At 37.9% G+C, this 17,899-nt stretch overlaps 1 protein-coding gene across 2 annotated transcripts; it reads right to left on the reverse strand.

The window, feature by feature from the left end:
* Positions 1-7,997: 7,997 nt before the first annotated feature.
* On the reverse strand, positions 7,998-17,361 carry LOC134804499 (uncharacterized). 2 transcript variants are annotated; one of them, XM_063777548.1, is made up of 3 exons: positions 17,145-17,361; positions 13,054-13,127; positions 7,998-8,442 (listed from the first exon to the last, which is right to left on the reverse strand). In XM_063777548.1, exons 1-3 carry the CDS (start codon positions 17,166-17,168, stop codon positions 8,052-8,054), a joined length of 489 nt encoding a protein of 162 aa, XP_063633618.1. In that variant the 5' UTR covers positions 17,169-17,361; the 3' UTR covers positions 7,998-8,051. The 2 variants fall into 2 exon arrangements, with proteins under 2 accessions (XP_063633618.1, XP_063633617.1); XM_063777547.1 differs by having other exon boundaries at positions 8,003-8,445; positions 17,145-17,350.
* Between the last annotated feature and the right edge of the window lie 538 nt (positions 17,362-17,899).

The raw sequence follows: 17,899 nt of genomic DNA on the forward strand, positions 1-17,899 counted from the left end.
TGCTCACCACACACTGTATGTTGCACCCACGCTCGTCTGTTATGAGATTGTACATCCCACGGAAATGTGGAGGTCGCGGCTTTCTAAACGCCAAAAATCTCCACAACCGTGAGGTGTACAATCTCAGGAATTATTTCCTCAACAACGAGTGTGGGATGCATCGTGATGTGGTGGCAGCTGACAAGGGCCTCACGCCGCTCTCCTTGGCGAACGAGAACTGGCGCAAACCTGTAGTACTAAGCACCGAGGACCGCAAGGCGGTATGGAAGGATAAGCAGCTACACGGGCGGTTCTACAAGGCCCTCATGGGACCCGATGTAGACCTACCCGCGTCGGTGAACTGGCTACGATTCGGGGACCTCTTCGGAGAAACCGAGGGTTTTGCCTGTGCAATTGCGGACGAAGTTATCATGACGAATAACTACCGGAGATATATCCTGAAGGACGGTACGGTCGACATTTGTCGGGCATGCCGCCGTCCCGGAGAGTCACTCAGGCATATTATCTCCGGTTGTTCTCATCTTGCTAACGGCGAGTACTTGCACAGACATAACCTCGTAGCCAGAATTATTCACCAGCAGCTTGCCCTCCTATACGGCCTTGTGGACCGCGAAGTGCCGTACTACAAGTACTCACCTGCGCTAGTTCTCGAAAATGGTCGTGCCACGCTCTATTGGGATCGATCTATCATCACTGACAGGACTATTGTAGCCAATAAGCCTGACATCGTGCTGATAGATCGATCGCAGCGCCGGACCGTGCTCGTCGACGTCACCATCCCCCATGATGAGAATCTCGTGAAGGCCGAGAAGGACAAGTCCAGCAAGTACCTAGACTTAGCCCACGAGATAACCGCTATGTGGGATGTTGACTCGACGATCATTGTTCCTATAGTCGTGTCAGCGAACGGTCTCATAGCGAAGAGTCTCGACCAACACCTAGAGAGACTCTCGCTGGGTGGTTGGATCAAGGGTCAGATGCAGAAGGCGGTAATTTTGGACACGGCGCGTATAGTACGTCGATTCCTCACTCTGCGGCCCTGACCACCGGCAGCTTGGACCCTGCCCCGCTGCCGGCGGCACCCTAGGTTAGGTTTTTTATAATGTGTTTATATATTTTTGTTATGTTTTGTAAGTGTTTTTATATTTTACTTTTATACTCACATTGTTAAACCCTAACCTAAGACCCTAATTGAATAAAGAGAATAATAATAACTTAAGACGAAAAATAAATAAAGATAATAATAAAAGCCCGCAGGGTAGCTTGTGGCGAGCTGTTGGGAAGTAACGATCCCACGGACCCGAGTGCTCCCGAGAGTCGGTCAGGGTCTCCGTCTCCGGCGTGTCTTCGTCGGTCGGAGTGGACCCCAAGGGGACCCGCAGGACTCTCAGCTCTGGCTTGCCTTAATTGGCCGTCCAGAGAGGAGTTGTTAGAGCTATATGCTCCAGGGGTGGAAGTGAAAGATGCATAAGACGCTCGAGACCCCTGAGCCGCTCACACCGATGTTGCTCCTGGTCGTCTTCGCGACGGCAGTTTCAGGGGCCCATCTAGCGCGCGGCAAGTCACCACCTGCCTCGATAACTTGTGTAAACATTGTTATGGCACGTGTCCGTACGTCTTTGTAATAACCCAGTCTCATAGTTCACCCAAACTTCAATCCATAGACCGGTATACTGTTCTCTTTTTCTACAATAGTCCCAATGGCTGCTGAGACCGGTTCATGGGTGTCTATTGTTGCACCTGTGAACGGGCTCGAGCAGGCGTTCTACATGACACAACAGCTCTCCAAGGGGCCTCTACGTGTTGGATCTGTGTCCCCACGCAAGCCTATCAAAAAACCGGGATTATAGGCCCGTGATATCCAAGGAGATACAAATAATTATAATAATAATTCAGCCTATATACGTCCCACTGCTGGGCAACTAAATTATCACAAAAATAACTAACTCAACAGAAAAGTGAATTTCCCTTAAACATCTATATTTAACGTTACGAGAATTTTTTCCCATAAAACCAAACTCAGACACAATTCCAAGCCCCGGCTATGCAACGACATAGTCCCTGCATAATATGACGGCACTTAGAAAACACAGCGTAGAGAAAACCTCACAATAACCAAATTCCCACACATGGCAGTAAAGAATCTCGACAATAGCCTATGTTTAGCGTTACGGCGATCACAATCCCCGTAAAACTAAACACAGACACTAATTCCAAATTATAATTCACCAGGATAATTCCAAGTAAAAAATAAACACGGAAAAAGTCGCGGAGAAACTTCACCTCCCCACACTACGTTACACCCGAAAATCAGAGTCACCGCTAGTCCGATGGTTGAAGAATGAATGCCCAGCCAACGCTCCGCACCGGCCTTTTATACCTTTTACTGTGGCGACAGAACGGCGACTGAATGGCGACTGAATGGCGACATAACGGCGACTGAATGGCGACTGAGTGGCGACTGAACGGCGACTGAGTGGCGACTGAGTGGCGACATAACGGCGACTGAATGGCGACTGAACGGCGACATATAAAGATAAACATTATTCCAAAAGTACCAGGATACCAGAATTGCAGAAGAGGTCGTTTGCCTCGGGCGGGTAACAAGGTTCGATTCAAGAAGAAAGATCATAAGTTCCAGGTTGTTTTACTAAACCATATGTCCTTAATATTACGGTTCACTATTGCCTACTTCAGATCAAAAATCATGTCCCTTTCTCTCACACAGTTTAGAGGTAGACAGAGCTATTTTCAATGACATCTACGCACACATAGACATTAGCCGAGTACTCCGAGTAGTCAGTTTGAGTAGACTAAATTATTATAATAAAAAGGGAACGTTCGAAAACTCATCACGTGCGAATTTTTAAGCATTATTTTACTTTGAGATTTTTTTAGTTTATTTCTGAAAGATGTCCCTGTAATGAAGTATTTTATGTTTATTAGTATCAAATATGTTATTTAAGACATCCGGAATCTAGAGGATTAATCATTATAATATTTTATTTATCTTACGAATTTTAGATTTTATGTTTCGTAATTGTACTTGAAACATGGAATTCAATTCTTCAAGTTTCAATTGTTAGAATATTTGATGGAATTACGAATGAAATATGCAACTGAAGAGGACTTTAGTACTACAAGGTATTTTCTTTCTATTTTCTATGTTTTGTAATGAAAAATGAGGCCAATATTAGGCAATAGGCATACGACTAGTCACAAACTCGACCATACTTTCTTGCAAATAGGATGACCAGAATAGCAAGACCCCTCACAGATAGCTTTTTAGCCTTCTAAGCTCTTTTAGCTCAATAACACCTTGATCGAGCCTGCTCATAATTTAATGACTAAAGTTATTAAATTATGAGCTGATCAGTTTAGTACGAGTAGTACAGTAGGTAGAGTTAAACCAAAAAAAGTCTGCAGCGATTTTGATAGCCCACGCAGTGCAAGTGTTATTTTTACGTCATAATTTCATAGAAGTTTGTCGATTAAAATAACACTAGCACTGCGTGGGCTATCAAATCTGCTGCAGACTTTTCTTGGTCTGACTCTACCTACGTCTGTCTAAGCTCACTTTTCACCACCAACTTGAGCAGATCAAAGTGAGGGAGTGTCGTTATATAAATAGACATAGAAATAGACAATAATATTGATGACAATTCCACACTTTGTCTTTGAAAATCAGTTGAAAATGTTATGCATAGTTAGCTTGGTCCGACCCGATGCCCGTATTCATAATGTAATGAAAATGAGGTTTTACTTATTCGACTATATATCAACTATACAGGATGATTCAGGAGACGTGAGCAGGACTTAAACTGCGCATTTCGTAAATTATAAGCAACTGTTTCGTATCAGTATTAGTGAGGTTAACGTTAACTTTTTAGTCGTGTTGAAAAAAAATGTTTTTAATTTATTTACGACATGCATGGTCACCCTAAAATTAGTATACTAAACTACTGATATTTTGTGTCAAATTGAATGTCATCACGGTTTGGTTACTTTTGAAAACTCGTATGTCACTCAAGTTTGACATTTTATTTTCTTCGTAATCAAAATGCTTTCATTACGGTTAAAGAGGTTTTATGTTTATTAATTAGGTCTTGTAGGGTGACCATGATTGTAGAGAATTAAATTTGCCCTCACCAAAAAGTTAAAAAATAGGAAAAAGTGTGGTTGTTTCACGTAAATACGACGGTGATCGATCAATTCTCAGTTACTGAGTGTGCAGGCTTAGTCCTGCTCACGTCTCATGAATCACCCTGTATATATTATGAGATATATTGGGTTAAACTTTTTACTACTTCTTAGACAAATAATAATTATTAAGGCGACGGTAGCGGTGGGTAAAATTTCTGACTCTGTCAATTTACCCCATTTCACACACAAGCGCACTTCACGCACACTACCTCACTTTACTGGGACAGGTCAGTGACCTATCATGTTTTTTTAAGATTAGACTTTTAGTTTAGTATTGACCACTGGCCTCGGAGTAATTAACAAAGGAGCCGCCATTAACAGGCGTTCCCCTCTGTCGAAAATAGGCGGCCAATGGTCAACCACATGTCAACCATATGTATGGACTGACGTTTATCTGACATGACGTACCTATACATTTGATGTGCCCCTCCCCCGCAAAAAACGGCAGACTATTTTGTACCGAACATTTTAGACATGGCGTCTCCGTTGGTTATATCCTCTAAGCCACTGGCCTCCTTTGAGGGTAAAAGCGTTCCATTAAAAGATGAAACAGAAACAATGCATTTAATCTTGCTTTCCTTGTCTGTTCATGTCATTGTCACACGTAACGTACCTATTTAATTAATTTGATTGTTGACTGTTTTACTCTGGTTTTACTACCTAATATTGCTTTGTCGTGATACGCGTTTTGTACAATTAAAGCAAAAAAAAAAAAAAAAAAAACAATTAAAGCGAATAAAACAAGATGTCATTAAGTCAGATGTAAAATGTTATTTACTACTCTATACGGTTTTTCATAAGGTGCAAAATCCATTCAATGGGAATTTAAATAAATAAAGTTTCGGCAGGGTGGCAATTCCATATTGGCGGATAAAGCGAAACAGAATAGTTCTATGGAACCTGCTTACAAATCTTATGGTTCTACAAATAAGATCGTGTCAGATATTTTTGCGGCCTTCGTTGTGTAGCATAAATTGCAGGTGAAGGACTGTACATTTGGAATAATTATTTTATTTAGTTTCAACGAAAGTTTCAAGTTTAGTACCAATATACTTCAGATATGCAATATGCACAAAATGTAGACCTAATCGAAATAAAACATTGCTTTTTATAATAAATTTATAAAACATTCGATACATAGGTATACATAACAATAACCAGGCCACAGCGGTATTGGCCTGTAAGCTTTATCTCGGTCTCCAAAGCCGCAAAAACTCGCTAGTACTTAGTGCTGGTCTAGCCGTTATTTTTTCTTGAATATTTTCAGAGAACAGCACGTACACGCATTATACATATAGACGGAACGAACGGCATAATCATAATCATTTATTCGTCGCAATCCAAGGTATTACAGATCTAGGTACAAGCATTTCAGGTATTACTTATACGAATTACATAACGCTTCCGATAAAAGTTCTATAATATATTACAAGATTACAATTGTCATCAAAATTCATTGACGTACAGAAGTCAAATACGTTTTTAAAATGACGCAAAATGAATACCAGCATAATGAAAATTAATCCCAATCACTGATTGGCAATCAGTAAAGATGAGTCTTTAAACTTTTTTCATTTTAAGCGAGTTTTGAAGGAACATAATACTTAAATTCGACTGTAATCGTATTTTTTTAAGATAGTTTACTGCGGTTTTCAACTATTATGACCCGTAAATAACAGCAAATCAAATTTTAATGAGACGCGACCTGATATTTATGTACCCTATTTTTTGAAATACACTTTATCTACTGATATACTTTCTCGTGTGCGTATATGATTTAATGTCAATATAATTGTCAAAAGCAAGCAAATCAAGCTGTCATTTTCATTTGAAGAAGTATACGTATGCTCCGGTGCAGCCCCAGCGGGCATCTGACTTGAAGAAGAATTTTGAGTTATGTCGTCAATGTATGGAAATTGTTCGAAAGTTTACATTTGAGATTGAATTTCTGTGTTGTCTTTGTGAGTAAAAATATAAATCGATAATAAATTGGTAGTTGAATTATCTAGCTTTCAAAATCACACAATAATTCAATTACTGTCAAAGACAAAATTGTTTTGCTTCTTTCTCAAACGGAACTCCATATTTTGATTTTTTGATACATTTAGTGTCGATTTGTAGAGAATAACAGCAAATTAAAAATATAATGGCATGAAGAGTCGGTACACGGTTTCTTCGTGAACAAATTTACGTGTAATTTAATGCAGTTATTAAACATTTATTGAACAAATTATGGTCACAAAGTGAGGTCTAAATCGAACACGTCATATACCGGCCCCTTAACAAAAAAAGAAATAAGTACACATCCAAACAACTATGATCGACTGTCAAGTCAGTGACAGTGTGTGTGAAAAGGGGTTAATGAAAGGTTCATGAAAGGATAACCTTACTTTGATATTCTCTACCTGTAACTGACTCTGGCAAAGGCCCTACAGGCTGCCATTTCTCTAATATACTCGTAATAGTCATAAGCTTACTGTGATGCTAATGTACTACGTATCTAATACCTATAAGTTTGTGATGTGTATGAGTGTTTAGTAAACGCTGTTTACTGACTTCAAGATATTTTTATACATCGCAACCAACGCTGAGAGCTTCTACTCGTAAGTTATAGTTAGGTATAGGGTAATCGCGTCAGTTTACCGTCCGGTGTCAATTTCCGTCCACTTGACGGATTAGAAAATAATACATTTCATTTATAATTAGCTTCTTGCGAAATATAATTTATATGTAAATAGATAAATTGTTTAGATATTAAGGATTGCAATAAGTCCAAATTTGTGCAGCAATGAAGGTTTATATTCAAATTTCGTCAAGTGGACGGAAACTGACACCGGACGAAAACTAGCGCAACGACCCTATAGAGCTTTCCATTTTCTGTGACCTCAGTGGGCAGTGGGCACTGTCCCATATCTTTTGAGCTTTATAGGAAGGTCTTTGTATAGTTTGTATGCCAATTTACAGGTAACAGTTAGGGCGTAACAAAAGTGGGCCAGCCCATTTGTTATGTTATGATTGTATGATCGGTATCATTCTAGTGAGATCGAAAACACAATGAAAGTGTTTGCGTAATTTTTCTGCTATTTCCGAGTGCGAGCGTAGTATATTTCCATTGCCTAACAAGCATCGGCGAATCGTCCAATCGGGCGAACCGATGTTACTATCGCCTCGAGAAGCTTAACAAATGTACGTGATCTCCGAGCGGTCTTATACTATTTTACCTGGGCGTTTGACTGATCTACGGTCTATGTATATTTTACCGGAATATAAGCCCTGGGCGCATTCGTGCAAGGAGGCGCGTGTCCGCCAAGCATTGTGGGCTGGGCGTACATCCGAATCAATTCCAGACTAATGGGAATCTTACGACACCGTACAGTTATTTGCACAGTTATGTTGATTTAAGCCCATTTCTTTGATACGTAAATTGACAATCAAGTGGCCACAAGTTGATTGCTAATTGTAGTATTATAAATTGACTTTACATAGTACTATGAACCTAGTAAGAATACGGTTCTTAGGCATATTGCTGTACCTACTTAATTTTAAATTTATCGTAGAGAATTAAATAACAATATATTATTCTATATTACTTTATTTAAAAAAGAACATACATGTGTCTCACTTACTCTATCAGTCTTCGCATGAAATAATATAAATAAAAATAAATTAGGGTAAAAAACACTAAATTATTTGGTGGGATTCTTAAAAATATTTAAATGCCCTTTCACCATCCACCGGCGCTGCACCGCAACTGAATGTATTATTTAACAATCGAGATACATGACCGCGATACAACGATAAGGCACTAGACTTTATTGCGCTGCAATAATGATTAAGTTACACAATCCCTATTGATTGGATGAGATTTTGGTATTGTCGGCAGCGGCGACAGTCATTTGTTGCGGGACGGAATGAGACTGCGGGGCGTAGGTTTGAGCCAAGTAAGGTCCAGGACCAACTTGTTCCTGTAGCTTCTCGGCTTCTTCGGGAGCGACGGGACACATGCAGGGCACCAGCTGCACGTGCTGGAGGGACACCGGGGTCAGGCTGGCGCCGGCCGGGATGCTGATAGGGATGGGCGCCATGCTCGGCGGTGCGTGCATCGGCATCTCGGCTTGGTACTGCTGGGGTGCCATTTGGTACACCTTGCGGGGCTCGTACGGCGAGTAATACTGATACCGATAGGCGGGAGACATATTAGGCCCTAAAGTCTGAACCCATTTTGATGACGACGGCTGCCTGCTGAAACAAGTGAAAATTGTGTTTTTAGTTAAATGTCAGTACCTCACTGGTCACACAAAATAGCAGATTATTTGCATAGGTAAAAAAATGTTACGCACAACGTAGATGCATAGTTATTAATATCCCGACTGGATGAGGGATTTGTAAGCTTGTCTTGATATCTAACACTATCATTTCACCCTTCACACAATCTGCAACCTTCATATAAGCTATAGATATAGAGCGCGGTGCCAACAGAACTAGGTAAGATCAATACAGGTAAATGTGACCGAGGGATAAGAGATGCTGGCCTTCACTTTGAGCCTGTTTATATACATTGATTAGTGTGTATTGCGAGTCCATGCATTTGACACTAAACGCAAATAGAGCTCGCAATAAACATTAATCAATGTGTAACAGGCCCCACTGTAAATGCCAGCCACACATACCTACCGTTATGTGTGGCTGGCATTTACTACCGCTATTCTGGCACGTTACACGAAACCAAAACTCCATGGAACGTCTCGTTGTCCAAGGACGAGTGGAAGGCAAGCGGTCACGAGGTCGGTCACCTACGCGCTGGACAGACCTGATAAAATCTGCGACACAAACGACCATAGTACAATGTTCCCGTAACGCTGAAGACCGTGGCAAGTGGAGGCGCATTGCGAGGGCTGCGTTATCCACGATAGATAGGTACGTCTCATCATACAACCACGACCACACTGTCAAGAGTGAACGACTGAGGAGGAACAACGTACCTAATTAAATCTCGCAAATCGATTATAACCTATCTACTTCTGATAGCCGTATCGATATGAAACTTTCAAAATGCAAATGACGAAATCATTGAGCTGATTCGATGACGTAGCCAGAAGATGGATAGTGGATTTTTTTGGTACTAGTAGAGCCCTCGAGATTGGGATCATGGATCATGTGATTAATTTTGGCGAGTCCAATTCATTAGGGGCATTTAGTACAGTCGGAAATAACTAAGTGTATTTTTAAAAATAAATTTTAAGCAAGAAACTTATTCTCGTTTATTTTATGTCATATTTAACAGCGGAAACGCCGTACGATTAATAAATCAAATATCTGGGAGACCGAGCTATGCTCGGAAAATATATAAAAACTCAAAAATGCGCGTTTCTCTAGATATAAGATTTAGCTAGATCGATTTTTCGCCCCCGAAAACTCCCATATAGCAAATTTCATCGAAATCGTTAGAGCCGTCTCCGAGATCCCCGAAATATATATACATATAAATAAGTCAAAGTCAAAGATACTTTATTCATGTAGGCCTAGTAACAAGCACTTATGAACGTTTTACATAATAATAATTATATTATCGTAAGCTAATTATCAGAGCAATTTATTGAAGTTAATATTATTCCATAGTAATATTGGATTATTATACAGATCAATTCTTAATACTAAGAATTTCACAAAAAGATCGTCAAACATAATTTTTTTTATAAAAAATACTAGTCTAGAATGTTTCTAGAATAAAATCAAAACGTCAATAACAAATGTCAATAAAACATAACAAAGAAGTACATACATTGAATTATCCATTTCGAGTCACAATTAATCCCACGTTGTTTCATCACTCATGTAGTCTTGTGTGGTATAATAAGCTTTAGAAATAAGTTTACGCTTTACGTAATTCTTAAATTTATTAATTGATAATTAATAAATATATATATATATATATATATATATAAAATAAATAAATATCCAAGAATTGCTCGTTTAAAGGTATCAGATAGATAGATAGTTGGTTTGAATACTAAACTAGCGACCCGACCCGGCTTAGCACGGGTTACACAAAACCTTAACAAATTATGCACCTAAACCTTTCTATTAAGAATCACTCTTAATCAATAGGTAAAAACCGCATGAAATTGCGTTCAGTAGTTTTTGAGTTTATCGCGAACATACAAACACACAAATTGCCAGACGCGGCGGGGGACTTTGTTTTATAAGGTGTAGTGATTTTTCGTTACATTATGTTTCCGAGAGACATAATATGAAATTTAATTCAAAAAATTAAAGAGAAAACACACGCACACAAAGGATCCACTGTCTATTTATTGAAAAACTTTGATTTGATATAGGTAACAAATCTGGATAGTACCGTAAAATGGGGTGAGTAGGTGCAAAACTGACATTCAAACCTCGATAACATTTTATTTTTACATATGCAATCTGAATGGTGTATATAATAAGTGTTCCGGACGTTTGTATTTTGGTTTTATTTTATTTTGGGTAGTTCCATTTCATAACTTTGACGATAAACAGGACCACCACCACCTCACCCCGTAGTCCCTCGTATTTGGGGTGAGTTGGGTTTTCATACAAAGGTGATTTTGGAAGATTGTTGGATCGATTTTTTTTTATTATGAGTATTACTATAGCTCCATTTTAAATTGGAATACATTATTTTTGTAGCAGTAGCCTTAAAATCCCATCTCACCCCCCTTTCATCCTTTCTCTCTCCATTCATAACCCAACTCTCCCCGCGAAGCCTACTCACCCCATTTTACGGTACTTGTAGGTATTTACCGCGATATGATTTGAAATATGTACTTATATAATAAATAATAAATAAATATTAGGGGACATCTTACACAGATCAAACATAGCCCCAAACTAAGCAAAGCTTGTACTATGGGTACTAGGCGACGATATACATACTTGTATAGATAAATACATACTTATATACATAGAAAACAACCATGACTCAGGAACAAATATTAGTGTTCATCACACAAATACATGCCCTTACTGGGATTCGAACCCAGGACCATCGGCTTAGCAGACAGGGTCACTATCCACTAGGCCAGACCGGTCGTCCTGTAATGTATGATGTTACTAGTCACATTTTGGATTGGTACCTACGTACGAGATTGTAGTTCGTTTTTTTAGTTCCGATGCAACAAAAGATCGAACTAATAGGTTCCGTTCCGGTGGGAGCCGAAAAGAGGCGCGTAAGCAAAAAAGAGAACAGATGATTGTATAATGTAAGTATAGCATTATTCGTAGTTCCGGAATTGCGAGTCAGTTTAATTACATTGCCAAAGAGAATAAAAAGGAAGTAAGTATAGTAAGTTGTTCCTATTGTTAAGCTTAGGTAGGTAAACTATATTGATTATACGTTAACAAATAAAAGAAGATTAGTTTGCAGATTCATTCAATGGAATTATGTAACAATCAAAAGTAGTCGAAGTAGGCCGATGAGTTTAAACCAAATAAAAAAAAACTATATCTTTGCGTAACATATAAAATAAGTAACTTTAGAAACATATATCGTTTCTAAATGATGGATTAAATTAGTTAATATATAATTTACAATCTACGCAACCTCTTATAAACTAACCTAGTGACTTTCTTCATAAGACTCATTTTTTAACAAAAGGTCAATTTCTGGTCGTAAAATTGTGTCTCACATAGTTTTATCGTCGTGTTTACATATTTATTTATTTTTTATTCCCTAACCTAAAAATCGCCCTGTCCTTATAGCGAGATGAACGAAATCTTACAGTACGATCAGTGCGTACAAATGTCCCATACCGTAATATCCAGCCATAAGAACATTAAGCGTCAGATCACAAGTAGCTTTACCACGACTACCTTAGCAATGTCAAACTGACATATTCGCTAACGCTAACGTCTCCGTAACTTTACTTTATATACATCTCGCTCGCACTAATATTCCACTAAGAGCGAGATGCATAGAAAGTAAGTTACGCTCACGCTAGCGAATATGTTAGTTTAGAAAAAGCTGTATATGTACTAAATAAAGCTCTATATTGTAGCAGATTATAGTTATTAAAAGATAATTTGTTTCTAACCTTAAGATAAAAAGCTGTGTATTTTATGGGTGACTGACACAAAAGAAAAGGAAATCAAATAGAGAAAACGCTAAGAATAAGAAGCCACTTCTTGAGTCGCGAGCGGAAATAAAATATGTCATTGTTTACACACGGCACACCGTTCAATGATAGGATTTAAACATACATTTTTTGCTTTTAATAAATTAAAATTCGCAGCATTTGCACTTTGAAATCGCTGAGCCAAAAATTATCAACAACATTCGGTTAGAGGACGGGGTAAGGTTTTACAGACATTGCATTTGTGGTTTGGCAATTTAATTGATACTTTAAGTAGGTAATTCGCCAGTAACTGGCCACCTGTTAGTAATTGGCCACCCTAAACTAAAAATGAATTCTATTCACCTATAAACAGAATTCATTTTGGTATAAGGTGGCTAGTTATTGAAGGCTGGCCAGTTACTGAAACCTTATACTAAAATGAATTCTGTTTATAGGTGAATAGAATTCATTTTGAGTTTAGGGTGGCCAGTTATTGGACGGTGGCCAGTTACTGGGGAATTACCCTACATTTTTATCGTTACACAATAATTTCTAAATCTTAAGTAATTCACAAATGCAATGTGTGACAGCACCACAATTATTGCATTATTACGGTCACGTTTATCATGTGCTGTAGCATCATTTTAATTTTTTAAAAGGTGTAAAATAATAGTTTACTATCTACATTTTGATACACAATAAACGTGACCATTATGGTAGCCCCTTGATTTGATTTATATATGTAGGTACTTACGACGTGTCCGAACCCCATTTTAAGAAGAAAGCTTCTGTCGAGGCAAGCAGTGCCAAGCTCAAAAGGAAGCGAGTCTGCAACAAAAAGATACCGCAATATTATAATGACCCTAAAATATCTGTATCACATAAACGAAACGGGAACACAACTCAATTAGTCGACGAAAATCATAATCATCTGAATGGCTCAAAAACAAGGCTGGTAAATATTTGTCTTTTTACGTATTGTATAGGGGAAGGTTCAAGACAGATAATTTGATCTATAATAACTTCGTGATTAATGACTTTAGAGGTAGTTTATTAACTGCTTGATGGTTTCTGTTCTAATTACAATGCTTTATATAAACGTAGTTGTCAATCACGCGCTCGTTTCAATCAGGTTTAGTGAGAAAGCAATTAATAAAAAATAATTGAAGCTTATTAACAATAGCCATTACTAGGAAGTTCTATGGTAGAGTGGTTTTTTACTAATTGGGTAAGAGTTGAAATAACGAACATTGAAAATTTGTTTGTCTATCCTTTTTGTACAAACATGTTATAATAGAATAGCAACTTGAAACAAAAAAAATCTGTAAGTTACGTTCGGTTATATAGCGAGTGAACACAATATCGTAAGGGTGCATTTAGTAATTGATACTAGTTCAAACTACTCATGATTTTTTTATAATGTTTAAGACTTTTGAGAGCTCTCGCGTATCGTAGATACTGATTATTTTCAGATACACCCGGACCCAACCGGGACGTTTGGACCTAATAAATATATAACCATCAGTTATTCAGTTATTAATTGTTCCCAAATGAGTACATACCTACCTACAGCTAGCTGAAATAAGTTAGTTACACGGGTCTCCCTATAAATTGTCTTGTCTAAGGTTCAAACTACTACATCTTTCCTGAATCCCATAAATAGGTTAAAAAACCGTTGTAACAGTTTAGTTTCACAGATTTTATTTAATGGAAGACAAAAGGAAGATTGTATCCCGAACTATTTTATTGTTCTCGTTAGCTAATTTAGTTTTCAACCTGTTTGTTGGATAAAATATGTACATATCGAGTTATTCCAACTACATTTCCTTAATAACAGTGATTTGCCAGAACATTATAAAGTAATTTGTGTCGGTCCGTGAATAATCTTTAAATGGGCCGAGCGAGCCCAGTTCGTAAATTTATATTACCCAAGTCCCGGCCGGGCCATCGGCAATCCTTTAAATTCAAAGCTATTTCACCTTAATATGTGTGCTATTAACAAAAATTAATTACACGCTTAGTTCATTTTTAAAACACTGATTTGTTTATATACCTACTCACAACCCGGTAGATTTAATAAAAAAGCACCTATCTATCAATTATAAAGTTAACTAAAAAAAATTACACAAACATGCTGATAAGACTAAATTAAAAATACTACATAGCTATATAAAATAAATTAAGTAAATAAATCTAAGTACCTAAGAGTGTAAAATCAAACCAAATTAAATTAACTTAATAAGAAAGATATTATATCTGTGAATAATGATTTCTAGCAGAACAATAACTAAACTGATTTTGAGTATAATTTGTGACATTTGTGTACCCTACCCTCAATCCTCAATGAAAGTACAATAGTTGGGTCAAACAGATCACTGTGTTATGTCTTTCCTGTAGACATACACAAGAGTTAAGGGCTATAAAGGTTAATTTTCTTATTTAACCCTTATCCACGTGAAAAGGTCCTCCTTTTATTTAAAGAACTATGATAAAATCATTACTTACATGCCCACAAGCTGTTAACTATTGCCCACAGGTGAGAAAACTAGTGTGTTATCGCGAACAGTACATTTTTCTCTCCTGTGGGCAATAGTTAACAGCTTGTGGGCATGTAAGTAATGATTTTATCATAGTTCTCTAAATAAAAGGAGGACCTTTTCACGTGGATAAGGGTTAAATAAGAAAATTAACCTGTATAGCCCTTAACTCTTATGTATGTCTACAGGAAAGACATAACACAGTGATCTGTTTGACCCAGTTATTTGTTTTACAAGGGGGCAAAGTTGTTGTTTAACCGCTCGTGCTTGATACACGAGCAAGCGAAAGATTCCAAAATTGAACCACGAGCGTAGCGAGTGGTTCGAAAACTGGAATCATGAGCGTTGCGAGGGTTTCAAAGCACGAGGGTTAAACAAAATTTTCCCCCGAATGAAACACATGATTACTTTGCTGAGGCAAAATTATGTGATGAAATGTGAATAAAATGCAACTTTGCTATCAGTTTTTGAAGTGCAAAGTAAGCCTTTCCAAGCTGGTGAAAATTAATTTTTAATAATGACGTGATGACATTACAATAGGCTAAGTCAGGATAATGTCACAAGTCACAACGGAGTGCAGCGGGCAGTAGCCGACTGCGTGACTTGCAACAGTGCTAGTGGCTTGGTGGAACTCCTACAATACACCATCATTAAGGGAAGGTAAACAACAACATAGTCAGCTACTTTTTTGATCGTATAAAAAGGTATTCATTGATTTATTTTGGTTAATACAACTATCAAGTTATATTTCCAGCTATAAATACCTAACTTTTATATGTCTTATTGTTTTACGAGTTAGGTTCCTATTCCTATGAGATACCACTAGCACTGTTCCTATTCCTATAGTATATCTATACTATAGGATAGGTATATACTAATGTAAAGTATGATAGAGCAAGGTACTAGATCTGGGTATGATAGATATACACATATACAATACAAGTATTTATTATAGGTAAGTTTCACCACACTAGCTGGTAAAGGCTCTCTTGATTGTTTCATTCCTTGGTTAACAATCTACTATTCACTCGCTGGCAAATTTTATTTAACCGTTGTGCCTTGAAACCCTTGCAACGCTCATGATTCCACTTGGATTTTGGAATCTTTGGCTTACTCGGGTATCAATATTAGCACGAGCGAATATTAAACAATTTTACCCCCTTGTAAAACAAGTAAAAACTATAGAAATTTTAAAAAGTAACAAATATAAGAGCCTCGGTAGAGAGTACCATTTTGTACCATTTGGAGTTATACTCTAGGTCCATGGGGTCCCAGCGCGCATAAGTTGTTCGCAGAAATCGCGAAGCGTCTGGTTGACGTAACTGCAGGTGACCGAAGAGCTGGCGGCTACCTCGCACAAGGTATCAGCATTGCGATACAGCGAGGAAATGCCGCCAGCATCCTTGGTACAATGCCTCAAGGGCCTATAAGTAATACCACTGTATATCTTGTTTGTAAATAAATGATTTTTCCCCAGTAACTATTATTTATCTGTCTTAGGGCCATTTGAACCATCCCACTAACCCGGGGTTAACCGGTTAAACCTGGAGTTACCATGGTTACCAGTACAATTTGACACTAGGTTAACGATTTAACCGGTTAACCCCGAGTTAGTGGGATGGTGCAAGTGGCGTTTAGTGCCACTTGCACTATCTTTCTAACCCGGGGTTAACCGTTAACCCAGTGTCAAATTGTTCTAGTAACCATGATAACTCCAGGTTTAACCGTTTAACCCCGGGTTAGTGGGTTTGGTGCAAGTGGCGCTTAAGTGGCTTAGTAGGTGTCTAATCTGTGCGGGGTGTTAATGTTTGATTTTAATATAATCTTTACTATAATGATATTAATTACACGAATAACAAACTTAAAAGTTCTTACACAAAAAAACAGTATTGATTATTTGTACAATATATAAATGCTCATAATATAATATTCGCAAGTAGGAAGGTACCTACCTAAACAAGTTAAAGCTTAGTTCATTTCTCCAAATATTTTTTGCTATGTTTTTGTTATTCTCAAAAATGACTAAATACATTAAAATGCTTGATTTCGCTATAGCTATTATCTTCAATAATGTTAGGGTTTTCTATAGAGTTGAGGTAGCTTTTGTACACATACCGATATCAGTTATGACGATATGTTGCTAGAAAAAGTACTAGATATATTTTATTGTCTTTGATAAGGTCATAAACTTTTTATTTACGCTATATTATTTGTAAAATTGATGAAAATTTCAAATAAAATAATAATTCATCGCGTTCCTAAAGTAACAAGCATTATTTTATAATAATTTGGAACAAATTCAACTTACCGTTCCAGTCATATCCGGAAACATTGCACTGCCGTAGAGGATACAGATGCGAGCAAAACGATCACCCTTTACAAAGTCAAAGCCAGGACTGAAGGAGCGAGGGTTCAGGAGGCTCCACACTAGTTATTCGGGAGCGGAGAGGCGCGCACCCTGGTCAAGCGCGGAATGACTGATCCCTGAGGTCCACTCGTTTTTTATACACGGTTTCCGAAACATTCCGTCCCTAAAAGCCGGTCCCCGACCCCGTCCGGACGTATAATAATAATCTTATTAACTTATCTATGCCTCTATCTTTACTTAAAACGTACCGTTACATTAGCCCGATTTTAAGAGGGAGTTTCGTAGACACAGACCACTTAAGATAATTTCACACTTTTTTGGTGAAGCGGCTAGTGTTTTGACGTGGGTGTTGTGGGGTCGGGGGGTCGCGCTTCGCCGCGGGCGGAAGGATGCGTCGCCGCCGTGTCGAATGGCCGACGTTTCCATTACCAGCCTTCCGACACCCTGGCCCAACATGACTTGCAACTCTGACCCAATAGCACTTTAAGCGCCCCTCAATACGACATTTTTAATAAATAATAAATAAAATATCTTTATTTCGAAGAACAGACTTCATAGTTGTTAGTAGCAAACAGTAAAATTAAAACAAATAAATTAAACTTAAAGCTAAAGGTTAGTATTAGGTATAAGTACATATTTAATATTCAATAAGGGCTAGTTGCTACCCCTTTAATTTACCCAATCCAATAGGCAAG

This window comes from Cydia splendana, chromosome Z (genome assembly GCF_910591565.1).
Source record: "Cydia splendana chromosome Z, ilCydSple1.2, whole genome shotgun sequence".
NCBI lineage: Eukaryota > Metazoa > Arthropoda > Insecta > Lepidoptera > Tortricidae > Cydia > Cydia splendana.

Excerpts from the sequence above, each read along its gene's own strand:
- LOC134804499 (XM_063777547.1), bottom strand. The coding sequence starts at position 17,168 with ATGTTTCCGGATATGACTGGAACG. Across the intron at positions 13,128-17,144 it reads TTCCGGATATGACTGGAACG|ACTCGCTTCCTTTTGAGCTT; the intron begins GTAAGTTGAATT and ends TTTTTGTTGCAG. Across the intron at positions 8,446-13,053 it reads AAATGGGGTTCGGACACGTC|CAGGCAGCCGTCGTCATCAA; the intron begins GTAAGTACCTAC and ends CACTTGTTTCAG.